The sequence below is a fragment of the Coregonus clupeaformis genome, chromosome 1 (genome assembly GCF_020615455.1).
Source record: "Coregonus clupeaformis isolate EN_2021a chromosome 1, ASM2061545v1, whole genome shotgun sequence".
NCBI lineage: Eukaryota > Metazoa > Chordata > Actinopteri > Salmoniformes > Salmonidae > Coregonus > Coregonus clupeaformis.
This window is the reverse complement of record NC_059192.1, coordinates 84,608,200-84,624,053: the sequence shown is the minus strand read 5'-3', so window position 1 is coordinate 84,624,053 and position 15,854 is coordinate 84,608,200. Positions and strand designations below refer to the sequence as shown.

At 42.4% G+C, this 15,854-nt stretch overlaps 1 protein-coding gene across 2 annotated transcripts in view; it reads left to right on the top strand.

The window, feature by feature from the left end:
* rab40b (RAB40B, member RAS oncogene family) overlaps positions 1-15,854 on the top strand; it is a 59,225-nt gene that overhangs the window by 29,042 nt on the left and 14,329 nt on the right. For both annotated transcript variants that reach the window (XM_041888860.2, XM_045225072.1), the window contains one exon: positions 12,241-12,301. In XM_041888860.2, the coding sequence (XP_041744794.1) occupies positions 12,241-12,301 (61 nt within the window). The remainder of the gene's footprint in view (positions 1-12,240; positions 12,302-15,854) is intronic.

Below are 15,854 nucleotides of genomic sequence, written 5' to 3'. Positions count from 1 at the left end.
ATTGTGTATGTTCATTTATACAGTAATTATTATTCAATTTACAACATGTCTTCACCTGGGATTCAAACTCATCACCTCTTGGTTCACGGCATTCCAAACTTTCTGCTACGCCACCATATCGGTGACAGTTATCAGTTAATCTAACTATTCTCTTAACATTGATTTGATTGAATTATTTCAGCAATTTGGGGGTTTTCTGTATAGTTTGATGTTGGTGGGGCATATTACTCTGTTTTAATGTTACTCCTTAATAACTATGATAAATAAAATAGTTTTTCTTGAGTGTACTTTTAACAGAGCTGAGATTTATTTTGAAGTGCAAAATGTAGCAATAGAGGTAAAATCAGTATTCATTAAGTTTTCCATCCAATTGGCGACAGATTTTCATGCAAATATTCTAAAATCTGCATAAAGAAAATATGCGCATTTTCCTTTAGTGGTGTTTTTCCACCAACCTGACTTGTTGCAGATAAAAATCAGTGCGTGATTTTGTTATATATGGTATGACTTTACTCGCATAAAAACTGTGGATGGAAACGTAGTTAGTGACACTGACATGGTAGCGTAGCAGGAAGATCCGAATGCCGTGAACCAAGAGGTTGTGAGTTCAAATCCCAGGTGAGGACACATTGAATAATAATTACTGTATAAATGAACATGCACAACATTGAATAATGTGTGTCAAGTAAGTTGTTTGTATGTGTGGGGTCCCTAACCTTGCCAACAGACAAAGAGTTGTGAGTGGTTCACCAATCAGGGCCTTGATGGGCTCAGCAACGGTAACAAGGGGTGATGTGTAATGAAATACATATATATATTTTGGAAAGTTTCTTTGGGACCATCAGGCAATGTCCTAAAAACATATTTATGGTCGTCCCCGGAACAAGCCGGGATCTGGGGTGCGCTGGTCTTTCTGCTGCGCCACATAGTCCCCTACAGATTCATTACCTATAATACTCTGCACTTACAAAAAGAGTACCATCTGCACTGCTATTTTAGTTATCAGTTAATCTGACTATTCTCTCATCATTGATTTCATTTACTTATTTCAGCAATTTGAGGGTTCTGTATAGTTTTCTAATGTTGGTGGGACATATTATAATTTTTTTATGTTACTCCTGAAACACTATGATAAATATAATAGTTTTTCTTAAGTGAGGTTGTGAGTTCAAATCCCAAGTAAGGACATGTTGAATAATAATGACTGTATAAATAAACATAAAAAATGTAATAATGTATGTCAAAGTGTGTCAAATATGTAAATTGAAAACACTGCGACTGCGTGATGTTCCAGGGACATCATAAAGACTAATTTTGGTTTGCAGGGCATCACCTGTGGAATCTCATGTGAAATACAGTGGCTTGCGAAAGTATTCACCACCACTTGTCATTTTTCCTATTTTGTTGCCTTACAACCTGGAATTAAAATAGATTTTGGGGGGGGTTTGTATCATTTGATTTACACAACTTTGAAGATGCAAAATATTTTTTATTGCGAAACAAACAAGAAATAAGACAAAAAAACATTAAACTTGAGCGTGCATAACTATTCACCCCCTCCAAAGTCAATACTTTGTCGAGCGACCTTTTGCAGCAATTACAGCTGCAAGTCTCTTGGGGTATGTTTCTATAAGCTTGGCACATTCTTCAAGGCAAAACTGCTCCAGCTCCTTCAAGTTGGATGGGTTCCACTGGTGTACAGCAATCTTTAAGTCATACCACAGATTCTCAATTGGATTGAGGTCTGGGCTTTGACTAGGCCATTCCAAGACATTTAAATGTTTCCCCTTAAAACACTTGCAGTATGCTTAGGGTCATTGTCCTGCTAGAAGGTGAACCTCTGTCCCAGTCTCAAATCTCTGGAAGAATGAAACAGGTTTCCCTCAAGAATTTCCCTGTATTTAGCGCCATCCATCATTCCTTAAATTCTGACCAGTTTCCCAGTCACTGCCGATGGAAAAACATCCCCACAGCATGAAGCTGCCACCACCATTCTTCACTGTGGGGATGGTGTTCTCGGGGTGATGAGAGGTGTTGGGTTTGCGCCAGACGTAGCGTTTTCCTTGATGGCCAAAAAGCTCAATTTTAGTCTCATCTGACCAGAGTACCTTCTTCCATATGTTTGGGGAGTCTCCCACATGCCTTTTGGCGAACACTAAACGTGTTTGCTTATGTTTTTCTTTAAGCAATGGCATTTTTCTGGCCACTCTTCTGTAAAGCCCAACTCTGTGGAGTGTACGGCTTAAAGTGGTCCTGTGGACAGATACTCCAATCTCCGCTGTGGAGCTTTGCAGCTCCTTCAGGGTTATCTTTGGTCTCTTTGTTGCCTCTCTGATTAATGCCCTCCTTGCCTGGTCTGTGAGCTTTGGTGGGTGGCCTTCTCTTAGCAGGTTTGTTGTGGTGCCATATTCTTTCAATTTTTTAATAATGGATTTAATGGTACTCCGTGGGATGTTCAAAGTTTCTGATATTGTTTTATAACCCATCCCTGACCTGTTTGGAGAGCTCCTTGGTCTTCATGGTGCCGCTTGCTTGGTGGTGCCCCTTGCTTAGTGGTGTTGCAGACTCTGGGGCCTTTCAGAACAGGTGTATATATACTGAGATCATGTGACAGCTCATGTGACACTTAGATTGCACACAGGTGGACTTTATTTTACTAATTATTTTACTTCTGAAGGTAATTGGTTGCACCAGATCTTATTTAGGGGCTTCATAGCAAAGGGGGTGAATACATATGCACGCACCACCTTTCCGTTATTTATTTTTTAGAATTATTTGAAACAAGTTCTTTTTTTCATTTCACTTCACCAATTTGGACTATTTTGTGTATGTCCATTAAATGAAATCCAAATAAAAATCCATTTAAATTACAGGTTGTAATGCAACAATATAGGAAAAACACCAAGGGGGATGAGTACTTTTGCAAGGCACTGTATATCCACATGTGAAACTTCATGTGAAGTATCATCACATGTGAAGTGTTCCAAAACCACATGATTTCAGATGTGAAAGGTTATGTGAACACGTGAAAATCCACATGTGAAATATCATCACATTAGAAGTGTTCCAAAACCACATGGTTTCACATGATTGCAAAACATGTGGAAATTTCACATGTGAAGTCGTGATTTTCCACATGAAATCATGTGGTTTTTCCATAAGGGTCTGTTCAAAACATGAAAAACATACAAAAACATGTTTTGAAACATCAAATTTGCTGATTTTGGGGAATTTAAACAATTTACTTGTGTTACAAAAGGATAATAAAGTTAAATGTGTTCCTGCTTGACAGACAGTGTCTATTTGCAATCATTACCAATTTTGGGTCAGAATTTACTTCAGTTGGCGCTTTTAAGCTAAAACTTGTTGGTGCTTTTAGGGTTAACAACATAGTCAATACTGATAGAGAGAAAGCAGAGAGCGAGAGAGAAAATGTTAGAGAGCGGGGAAAGAGGAAGGAAGAAGCAGAGTTAGAGAGGGGGAGAGTAAGAGGAAGCCTGATTTGAATACAAGACATGTATTAACAGAAGGGGAAGGATGAGAGGAGAAGAGAGGGGGAGGGATGAGAGCAGAGCTATTAAGCCCTACAGTAGTCCTACAGAAAGAAGGTCCCGGCTCCACGAGGGGGCAAAAGTGGGCTTAGCCCCCTCAGTTGAAACTTGTGCCACCTCAGTTTTGTTTTATGTCCCTAGATAAAAATAGCAAAAAAGTTCAAATGATTGACTGACAGGTTTGCGCAAAATCTGTATCTCCGCTGCGCTGCATCAGCACCATGGATAGAGCACGCCGTGGAGTGTGTTTGTGTGTAGGGGGGCTATGTTCGCATTCATTCCCTCGCATTCACAGTTGTGTCAGTATTCTAAGCCAAACAGTATTCCGTATTTTTGTTTTGCATGAATAACCTGTCTCTTCACTGCATTTGAACTTTATGTTTATTGTGGTATAGCGTGATATAATAATAATAATATTATGCCATTTAGCAGACGCTTTTATCCAAAGCGACTTACAGTCATGCGTGCATACATTTTTTTTTTTTTTTGTGTATGGGTGGTCCCGGGGATCGAACCCACTACCTTGGTGTTACAAGCGCCGTGCGTGCTCTACCAGCTGAGCTACAGAGGACCACAATTAATTTAAGCCAAATTAAATATAATTCCAATGTAAGAACCACCCAAAATTGTGCACACACCGATTTCAACAGCCCCTTTACCCTGGCACTGGGTCTGGCATACCATTAGTGTCTGTAACAGAGCAGAGAGGTGAGATGGAGGGATGACAGTTGACAGATGGACAGGATGGGAGGAGTGACCTGCAGGATTCAGCCTTACTGTAGTAGGCTACTGGCTGGAACCCAAATGGAACCATATTCCCTTTATAGTGCACTTTTGACCAGGGTCCATAGGAATAGGGTGTCATTTGGGGCGCACCCACTGTAGATCGTTCAGGGATGTATAAACTTAGAACCATAACGTCTGCATGAGAGAAAGGGCTGAACTATACCTTAACCAAGTTAATGCAGCTGTTTCTTATTGTCTGGATGAGTAGCCTCATTTGTACTAATGACCCCACAATTACACTTACACATTATAACCTAGAGAAAGCATTTATTTTCCACAGAAAGTATAGTGAGTGTGTGTGCCAACAGAGAACTGTTGTTATGATGTACGTTGAGTTTACAAAACATTAAAAACACCTGCTCTTTCCATGACAGACTGACCAGGTGAAAGCTATGATCCCTTATTGATGACACTTGTTAAATCCACTCCAATCAGTGTAGATCAGGGTTATCAAACTCAATCAGTGCACGGGCCATATTGAGCACGGGCCAGACATAGCCTATTATGTTTTTTAGTTTTTATTAAAACGTGCATACAACTGGCCCAAACTGGCCATTGTTTTATTAGAAAAAAGATGGCCCTTTATAATCTCCACTTAGGTACATAGGATGCTGTATAACCAAAAAGTATTTAATAACTCCAAATAACAAAAACGTACAGCTAGGTTGTTGTAACATTTAAACTTAAAACATGTTTAAAATGTTTTTTGCACGGCATGGATCACCGGTGCGGTTGATTGCAGCATTGCTGTATGGTGCATTCAAAATGTCTTGTAGTTGAGTAGCCAGCCTAGGCTACTGCTCAGATGTTGCTGTAATAGGCCTACATGTTTCGCCTTTAAATTGTGTTTTGTTGCAGGTTATTTCGTTTTTTTGATTATTCATTGTCAAGCTTTAAAAACCGAAGCCAGACTGCAACATTTCAGTAGCCTAGCTAGGACTGTGGCATGTGTCTGGACACTTTCCCTCTGATGCGCTGTAAACGGGACACACGAAAGCAGTGCAATTGATGTTGAATTCACCAATGCGAGCGCATCAGGCTGTAATTTCATAAAGTAAATGACTCAACTGTTGACTCATTTATACTCCCTTGTATGTCCTGTTTCCCTTTAGTAGTAATTCATACCTGTGTGTGAATCCTTTACCTTATAACTTTTTGACAACCAAGATGACATTTTCTGCAGGCTACTGCTACAGTAATGACCCATTGGAACCAAAACGTGGCATGGACATTTAGCCTACAAAACATTTACATTTTCGGTCTGGTAGAAGATACGATCAATACCATTAGTTATGATATGATCCAGTGCACTGGCTGGCTTGTGTGTGTATGTGGGTCTGGGAGGAGGGGTGGGTGGGTGGGTGGGTGTGTGTGTGGCAATGCACAGACATTTGGCATGCAGCACGTTGGCAGTGCTTGCTGTGACTTGGCGGGCGGTATTGACAACCCAAATCATTGCGCAGGCCAGATAGAATTGTGTCATGGGCCGGATTCGGCCGTGGGCCTTGCGTTTGACACATGGTGTAGGTGAAGGGGAGGAGACAGGTTAAAGAAGGATTTTTAAGCCTTGAGACAATTTAGACATGGATTGTGTATGTGTGCCATTCAGAGGGTGAATGGGTGAGACAGGAAATGTAAGTGCCTTTGAACAGGGTTTGGTAGTAGGTTTATGTCAAGACCTGCAATGCTGGGGGTGTTTGGTATACTCAGTGTATATCAACAGACATTAGAATGATTATCTTAACCTCTTATGGAACATTGTCTCTCCACAGTGTGTGTGTGTGTGTGTGTGTGTGTGTGTGTGTGTGTGTGTGTGTGTGTGCGTGCATGTGTGTGCACCTACATGCATTTATGCACACATACTGTACCCATGCTTTTGTGTGAATCTTCCTCAGGGTGTCAGCACAAACTATGTCCAATCCAATCCTACAATGTCACGTCCGCATGTAAACAACGTCTGGGAGCCAGAACGCTCCAAACCCAACCAGACAGTTGGGCCAGTACAGACAGACAGTGTTAAGACCTACATTCTTGGCCCCCCCTTAAGAGCAGGAATAAAACCTAGATGGATGCAGGTCATGAGGAGGGTGGTTGCCAGGGGTGACAGTTGGACTGGGGAACCAACTCTTCATGTGGAGGAAAAGCATTAAATGTGATTTGCCAGCTGCCATTGGCATCTGTGAGCACACGCACGCAGAGACAGATGAACATGTTAAAATGATACTGCTGTCAGAAGCACCTCTCAGTGAACAAAAGTAGAGAATGATTTTTCTGCCCTGATTAATGTAATTATCAGGACTGATCTCACTGGAATTAAAAACACAGTACACTCTGCTGCTTCCAGACGTGGTAAGGCTCAGAGTACATACTGAAGCTTGATCTTAATGCTCACAGATACAGTGTGTGTGTGTCTGTGCGTGCGTGTATCTGTGTGTGTGTGTGTGTGTGTGTGTACGTGTCTGTGTGTGTGTTTGTTTGCGTGTTTGTGTGTGTTTGTTTGTGTGTGTACATGTCTGTGTGTGTGTTTGTGTGCGTGTGTGTGTTTGTTTGCGTGTGTCGGTGTACGTGTCTGTGTGTGTTTGTTTGCATGTGTGTGTGTGTTTGTTTGTGTGTGTACATGTCTGTGTGCGTGTTTGTGTGTGTGTGTGTGTGTGTGTGTGTCTGTGTGTGTGCATGCTTGAGTCCGTGTGTGTGTCAGGGTTTCCGTTAGAAAATGTGGCTCCTGACATTTGACCTGCAGCATTTTTATTTACCGGACATTTGAGAAATGTACCGGACCCATATGCATTGGGTGCGTAACCGGATAAGGGTGCACACCCATGGGGCACATTTTGATTATGGTAATTCATGTTAATAGAACATGCAAGTCGAGGATGCAACGATGTGCGATCCTTCTTACGGAATTCCGATGGACACTTTGAAGATGTTAGAATAACTTTCCACATGTACTTTTCCTCAGCCAACAAGATGAGTAACGAACATCAAAATCACTAGCTTATGTCAATCTACTATCCCCATAGTAGAAAAGTTGACCTATTCTATTGGTCAGTTTGTCAAGAAAGAAATAGCCTATTCCAAACAGACTCTGGGACAGCTGTGGAACGATAGATCCCAAATTCATACAACCAATAGGCCTAGGCTACATTATTATTTATTTTTTTAAAGCAATGAGTCTAAAACAACAGATCAGAACGTTTAGCTTAAAATGTTGATAAACTATAATTTCTTCACATTATAATAGCAGCAATATGCACAAGGCAGTAGACTACACACAAATGTTCATTCTATAATGTGGTCCTCTGTAGCTCAGCTGGTAGAGCACGGCGCTTGTAACGCCAAGGTAGTGGGTTCGATCCCCGGGACCACCCATACACAAAAATGTATGCACGCATGACTGTAAGTCGCTTTGGATAAAAGCGTCTGCTAAATGGCATATTATTATTTATAATGTAATTAGTGGGAAAACACCGTTGTCACACATGCGAGCGGTTTCATGTGACAGAGATGAAAATATTCGTTAGAAATTTTGAAAGAGGGGAGATCTAATATGCAACAACTGGCATGGATTGCTAATATGACTAGGATTGTGCCTTTGGCTAATGGACAATGAAAGAAAGTTGATATAAAATAATTGCCTCTACGGATATGGTCTGATTTTGGCTAAGCTACATAAAGCAAGGTAAGAGATACCTCATAATGTGTAGTAAAACATCCAGGTTTCAAACAGTTAAGTATATGTTTTCAAAATGCATACTGCCTCCAGCTCATTACAAAGTGGTGTGACTTGCTGATGAAGCCTGCCTTCCGTTGCCTGTGTTTGCTGTTTGAGATGCTGTAGCAGCAGCTCTCGTGCTGTCTGACAGATTTTATGCTCAAAGGCTCTGTATCTGTATGCTGTATGCGTGTGATAAAATAAGATACATAACGAATATACTGTACACACGCCACTTTAATTCCACTAAATTATGCAACTTAACCTATAGACCGATAAGCATGACCAGTCAAATGTATTTCCATCAACTGGTATTTCCATCAATGAAGAGGCTAATAAGCATTATTTCGCAATGGGATTTGTTCTTCTTCTCCAGGACAATTGGCCGGTGGCAATTTTATTTATCTGCTTTACTATTTTTTAAATCTGCTTTTCTAACAGAAACCCATGCGTGTGTGCGTGCGGTTCCTTGTGGCTCAGTTGGTAGAGCATGGCACTTGCAACGCCATGGTTGTGGGTTCGATTCCCAAGGGGGACAAGTATGCAAAAGTACGAGAATGTATGCATTCACAACTGTAAGTCGCACTGGATAAGAGCGTCTGGTAAATTACTAAAATGTTCATCTAAAGTGCTGCTGTCACTGTGTAGCTACAGTATGTGTGCTGCACAGTATGAGTCATGCCCTCTGGGTGAGATCATCATCATCATCCAGTACTGTATGACTTAACCCATGGTTTTAGCTTGATTTCTATGAAAACCATGTTATTGTCATCTTCACACACACATCATTCCATGGTGATAACATAACGTCTGTGGGGTGATGGGTTAAAAATGGATCTGGTATCCAGAGAAAACCAGGATTCCTGGGCTTTGACACACATGCACGCATGAACACACACAAACACTAGGAATCCTGCCCTTTGACCCCACCCAGATCTCTGATGGGAGAACACAGCTGGGCAGCTTGGTCATGTGGAGTGTGTTTGCCACTCTGCCACTGGAGCACGTTGGTGTGTCTATGTCTGTGCACCAGTATTTTACATAATGCCATTGTAATCAACAACATAAGCAGATTTCAAGCACTTAGCTAGGAAGATGTCCCATATTGAATCAGCACTTGAAAAGGTCCAGTGTGATGGTTCAAGTGTGAGTGTGATGGTGTGAGTGAGTGATGGTGTGAGTGATTAAGTGTGTGTATATATATACAGTGGGGAGAACAAGTATTTGATACACTGCCGTGTTTGGAGGAAGAAGAAGGATGAGTACAACCCCAAGAACACCATCCCAACCGTGAAGCATGGAGGTGGAAACATCATTCTTTGGGGATGCTTTTCTGCAAAGGGGACAGGACGACTGCACCGTATTGAGGGGAGGATGGATGGGGCCATGTATCGCGGGATCTTGGCCAACAACCTCCTTCCCTCAGTAAGAGCATTGAAGATGGGTCGTGGCTGGGTCTTCCAGCATGACAACGACCCGAAACACACAGCCAGGGCAACTAAGGAGTGGCTCCGTAAGAAGCATCTCAAGGTCCTGGAGTGGCCTAGCCAGTCTCCAGACCTGAATCCAATAGAAAATCTTTGGAGGGAGCTGGAAGTCCGTATTGCCCAGCGACAGCCCCGAAACCTGAAGGATCTGGAGAAGGTCTGTATGGAGGAGTGGGCCAAAATCCCTGCTGCAGTGTGTGCAAACCTGGTCAAGACCTACAGGAAACGTATAATCTCTGTAATTGCAAACAAAGGTTTCTGTACCAAATATTAAGTTCTGCTTTTCTGATGTATCAAATACTTATGTCATGCAATAAAATGCAAATTAATTACTTAAAAATCATACAATGTGATTTTCTGGATTTTTGTTTTAGATTATGTCACAGTTGAAGTGTACCTATGATAACAATTACAGACCTCTACATGCTTTGTAAGTAGGAAAACCTGCAAAATCGGCAGTGTATCATACTTGTTCTCCCCACTGTATACACTACCGTTCAAAAGTTTGGGGTCACTTAGAAATGTCCTTGTTTTCGAAAGAAAAGCAATATTTTTGTCCATTAAAATAACATCAAATTGATCAGAAATACAGTGGAGACATTGTTAATGTTGTAAATATAATAATAATAATATGCCATTTAGCAGACGCTTTTATGGGTGGTCCCAGGGATGGCTATTGTAGCTGGAAACGGCTGATTTTTTATTGAATATCTACATAGGCGTACAGAGGCCCATTATCAGCAACCATCAGTCCTATGTTCCAATGGCACGTTGTGTTTGCTAATCCAAGTTTCTCATTTTAAAAGGCTAATTGATCATTAGAAAACCCTTTTGCAATTATGTTAGCACAGCTGAAAACTGTTGTGCTGATTAAAGAAGCAATAAAACTGGCCTTCTTGAGACTAGTTGAGTATCTGGAGCATCAGCAATTGTGAGTTCGATTACAGGCTCAAAATGGCCAGAAACAAATAACTTTCTTCTGAAACTCGTCAGTCTATTCTTGTTCTGAGAAATGAAGGCTATTCTATGCGAGAAATTGCCAAGAAACTGAAGATCTCGTACAACGCTGTGTACTACTCCCTTCACAGAACAGCGCAAACTGGCTCTAACCAGAATAGAAAGAGGAGTGGGAGGCCCCGGTGCACAACTGAGCAAGAGGACAAATACATTAGAGTGTCTAGTTTGAGAAACAGGCACCTCACAGGTCCTCAACTGGCAGCTTCATTAAATAGGACCCGCAAAACACCAGTCTCAACGTCAACAGTGAAGAGGCGACTCCGGGATGCTGACCTTCTATGCAGAGTTGCAAGGAAAAAACCATATCTCAGACTGCCCATCTATTGGCCAGTCTGAGATATGGCTTTATTACTCCTGTATGAGTGGACAAAAATTCTCATCAGCACCCCCTACCAAAAACAACTTCCCACGGCCATGTGATGTGGTATCCTCCTTTCTAGGGACAGGTATGGATGCAGACTTCACTGCCTTAGAAGGTGGGTGGAGAGAGACAGGGAGGGGACTGTGGCAAGAGCATGTGAGAATAATGTGGGAATTATGTGGATGTGGTGTGGGTCTTTCTGGGGAGAGAGAGATAATTGATGTAGACAGTGGGAGGTAGTGAGAGAGGGGGAGGTAGGGGATGGGGGGGGTTGATAACGTAGAGAGAGGGGAGGGCAAAGAGACAGAGAATGTGAGAAGACGTAGATTTCAACAGGATCAGATTTCCATCCCAGTGTCACTCTTGAACGTGTAACACCTCTAGACGCTTTTTAGGAGTAATCTCAGTGACGTGTGTGTAATCTGTGCGTGCGTTCATCCGTGTGTATGTGCTGGATAGAGATTACAGTGTGTGTATGTGCTGGATAGAGATTACAGAGTGTGTATGTGCTGGATAGAGATTACAGAGTGTGTATGTGCTGGATAGAGATTACAGAGTGTGTATGTGCTGGATAGAGATTACAGAGTGTGTATGTGCTGGATAGAGATTACAGCGTGTGTATGTGCTGGATAGAGATTACAGCGTGTGTATGTGCTGGATAGAGATTACAGAGTGTGTATGTGCTGGATAGAGATTACAGAGTGTGTATGTGCTGGATAGAGATTACAGAGTGTGTATGTGCTGGATAGAGATTACAGAGTGTGTATGTGCTGGATATAGATTACAGAGTGTGTATGTGCTGGATAGAGATTACAGAGTGTGTATGTGCTGGATATAGATTACAGAGTGTGTATGTGCTGGATAGAGATTACAGCGTTGCCTTAGTGCTTGTTTTACACGTCCACCTACCTCCCTCCCACACTATGGTTTACTTCCCAAATGGTACCCTATTCCCTATTTAGTGCACTACTTTTGAACAGGGCCCATAGGGCTGCAGACATGTTCACTTACTCAGTTTAATCTCCATCCTGTTTCTTCCACGTTACTTACTGATTGCTCCTGAAACATACACAGCCTTATTAATACCCTCTTATTCATCTCTCTCTCCCCTCTCACTATATCTCTCATCTCTCTCTCGTCTGTCTCTCTCTTTCTGTCTGTCTATATGTCTCACTCTCCCCCCCCACTCGCGCTCTCTCCCCCTCTCTGTCTGTCATGTAGAATGATCATGACAGCTCAGACATACTGTCAGGGCCTAGATACATCCAGAGTAGGCTAACAGAGATGGTATTAACATCTGTTTCTCTTGTTTTATGTTGTTGGCAGGAATCGACTACAAGACGACTACGATACTCCTAGACGGAAGAAAAGTCAAGCTGCAGCTCTGGTGAGTGAAGTCACTGTACACAGCACACACTCCCGCGCGTGCACAAACACACACACCCGTCCACAAACACACACACCCGTCCGTTACCCTGCTAAACCCATCCCAATTCCACATCAGGGTTATTGGAACATATTGAAACTGTAAATGGGACTCTATGGCCTCGTAGTTCCTGTCCCAAATGGCACCCTGTTTCCTATATAGTGCACAACTTTTGACCAGGTCCCATATGGCTCTATATAGGTGATAGAGTGCAATTTGGTACACAGCCCCTGTTTTATTAGATAGATGATGCTGCCTGTATCATGTTGATCAGATTAGGAGAAGAATAGAGTATTGTCAGAGAGAGAGAGAGACATTCCTGAGAGTTGTTGTAAGGAGAAGAGCAACGGGAGAGAGAGCTCTGTACAGAGGCTCAATAAGAAACATGTGAGTCTGATTACACTGAGGGGAATTGTAGCCAGATTTGTTAAAGAAGCAGAATAGGGATGAGGGAAAGAAACACACACAGTACACACACACACACACACACAGTACACACAGTACACACACACAGTACACACACAGTACACACACAGTACACACACAGCACACACACACACACACACACAGTACACACACAGTACACACACAGTACACACACACACACAGTACACACACACACACACAGTACACACAGTACACACACAGTACACACACACACAGTACACACACAGTACACACAGTACACACACAGTACACACACACACACACACACACAGTACACACACACACACACAGTACACACACAGTACACACACACACACACACACAGACACAGTACACACACAGTACACACACAGTACACACACACACAGTACACAGTACACACACAGTACACACACAGCACACACAGTACACACACAGTACACACACACAGTACACACACACACACACACAGTACACACACACACACACAGTACACACAGTACACACACAGTACACACACACACACAGTACACACACACACACACAGTACACACACAGTACACACACACACACACACACACAGTACACACACAGTACACACACACAGTACACACACACACACACACACACACAGACACAGTACACACCCACACAGTACACACAGTACACACACAGTACACACACACAGTACACACACACACACACACACACACAGACACAGTACACACACACAGGACACACACACACACACACAGGACACACACACACACACACACAGTACACACAGTACACACACACAGTACACACACACACACACAGTACACACAGTACACACACACAGTACACACACAGTACACACACAGTACACACACAGCACACACACACACACACACACACACAGTACACACACAGTACACACACAGTACACACACACACACAGTACACACACACACACACACAGTACACACAGTACACACACACACACAGTACACACACACACAGTACACACACAGTACACACAGTACACACACAGTACACACACACAGTACACACACACACACAGTACACACACAGTACACACACACACACACACACAGTACACACACACACACAGTACACACACAGTACACACACACACACACACACAGTACACACACAGTACACACACACAGTACACACACACACACACACACAGACACAGTACACACCCACACAGTACACACAGTACACACACAGTACACACACACAGTACACACACACACACACACACACAGACACAGTACACACACACAGGACACACACACACACACACAGTACACACAGTACACACACACAGTACATACACACACACACAGTACATACAGTGCCTTCAGAAAGTATTCACACGCCTTGACCTTTTCCACATTTTGTTACAGCATGAATTTAAAATGGATTAAATTAAGTTTCTTTTTTTTACTAGCCTACACACAATACCCCATAATGCCAAAGTGGAATTATGTTTTTAGAATTTTTTACAAATTAATTCAACATGAAAAGCTGAAATGTCTTGATTCAAAACCCCTTTGTTATGTCAAACCTAAATAAGTTGAGGAGTAAAAATGTGCTTAAAGTCACATAATAAGCTGCATGGACTTACACGGTGTGCAATAATAGTGTTTAACATGATTTTTGAATGACTACCTCATCTCTGTACCCCACACATACAGTTACAGTGGCTTGCGAAAGTATTCACCCCCTTGGCATTTTTCCTATTTTGTTGCCTTACAACCTGGAATTAAAATTGATTTTGGAGGGGTTTGTATCGTTTGATTTACACAACATGCCTACCACTTTGAAGATGCAAAAAATATATATTCTGAAAGAAACAAGAAATAAGACAAAAAAACAGAAAACTTGAGTGTGCATAACTATTCACCCCCCCCAAAGTCAATACTTTGTAGAGCCACCTTTTGCAGCAAATACAGCTGCAGGTCTCTTGGGGTATGTCTCTATAAGCTTGGCACATCTAGCCACTGGGATTTTTGCCCATTCTTCAAGGCAAAACTGCTCCAGCTCCTTCAAGTTGGATGGGTTCCGCTGGTGTACAGCAATCTTTAAGTCATACCACAGATTCTCAATTGGATTGAGGTCTGGGCTTTGACTAGGCCATTCCAAGACATTTAAATGTTTCCCCTTAAACCACTCAAGTGCTGCTTTAGCAGTATGCTTAAGGTCATTGTCCTGCTGGATGGTGAACCTCTGTCCCAGTCTCAAATCTCTGGAAGACTGAAACAGGTTTCCCTCAAGAATGTCCCTGTATTTAGCGCCATCCATCATTCCTTCAATTCTGACCAGTTTCCCAGTCACTGCCGATGAAAAAACATCCCCACAGCATGATGCTGCCACCACCATTCTTCACTGTGGGGATGGTGTTCTCGGGGTGATGAGAGTTGTTGGGTTTGCGCCAGACATAGCGTTTTCCTTGATGGCCAAAAAGCTCAATTTTAGTCTCATCTGACCAGAGTACCTTCTTCCATATGTTTGGGGAGTCTCCCACATGCCTTTTGGCGAACACCAAACGTGTTTGCTTATTTTTTTCTTTAAGCAATGGCTTTTTTCTGTCCACTCTTCCATAAAGCCCAGCTCTGTGGAGTGTACGGCTTAAAATGGTCCTATGGACAGATACTCCAACCTCCGCTGTGGAGCTTTGTAGCTCCTTCAGCGTTATCTTTGGTCTCTTTGTTGCCTCTCTGAGTAATGCCCTCCTTGCCTGGTCTGTGAGTTTTGGTGGGCGGCCCTCTCTTGGCAGGTTTGTTGTTGTGCCATATTCTTTCAATTTTTTAATAATGAATTTAATGGTGCTCCGTGGGATGTTCAAAGTTTCTGATATTTCTTTATAACCCAACCCTGATCTGTACTTCTCCACAACTTTGTCCCTGACCTGTTTGGAGAGCTCCTTGGTCTTCATGGTGCCGCTTGCTTGGTGGTGCCCCTTGCTTAGTGGTTTTGCAGACTCTGGTGCCTTTCAGAACAGTTGTATATATACTGAGATCATGTGACTTTACAGGTGGACTTTATTTAACTCATTATGTCAATCAATTTTATTTTA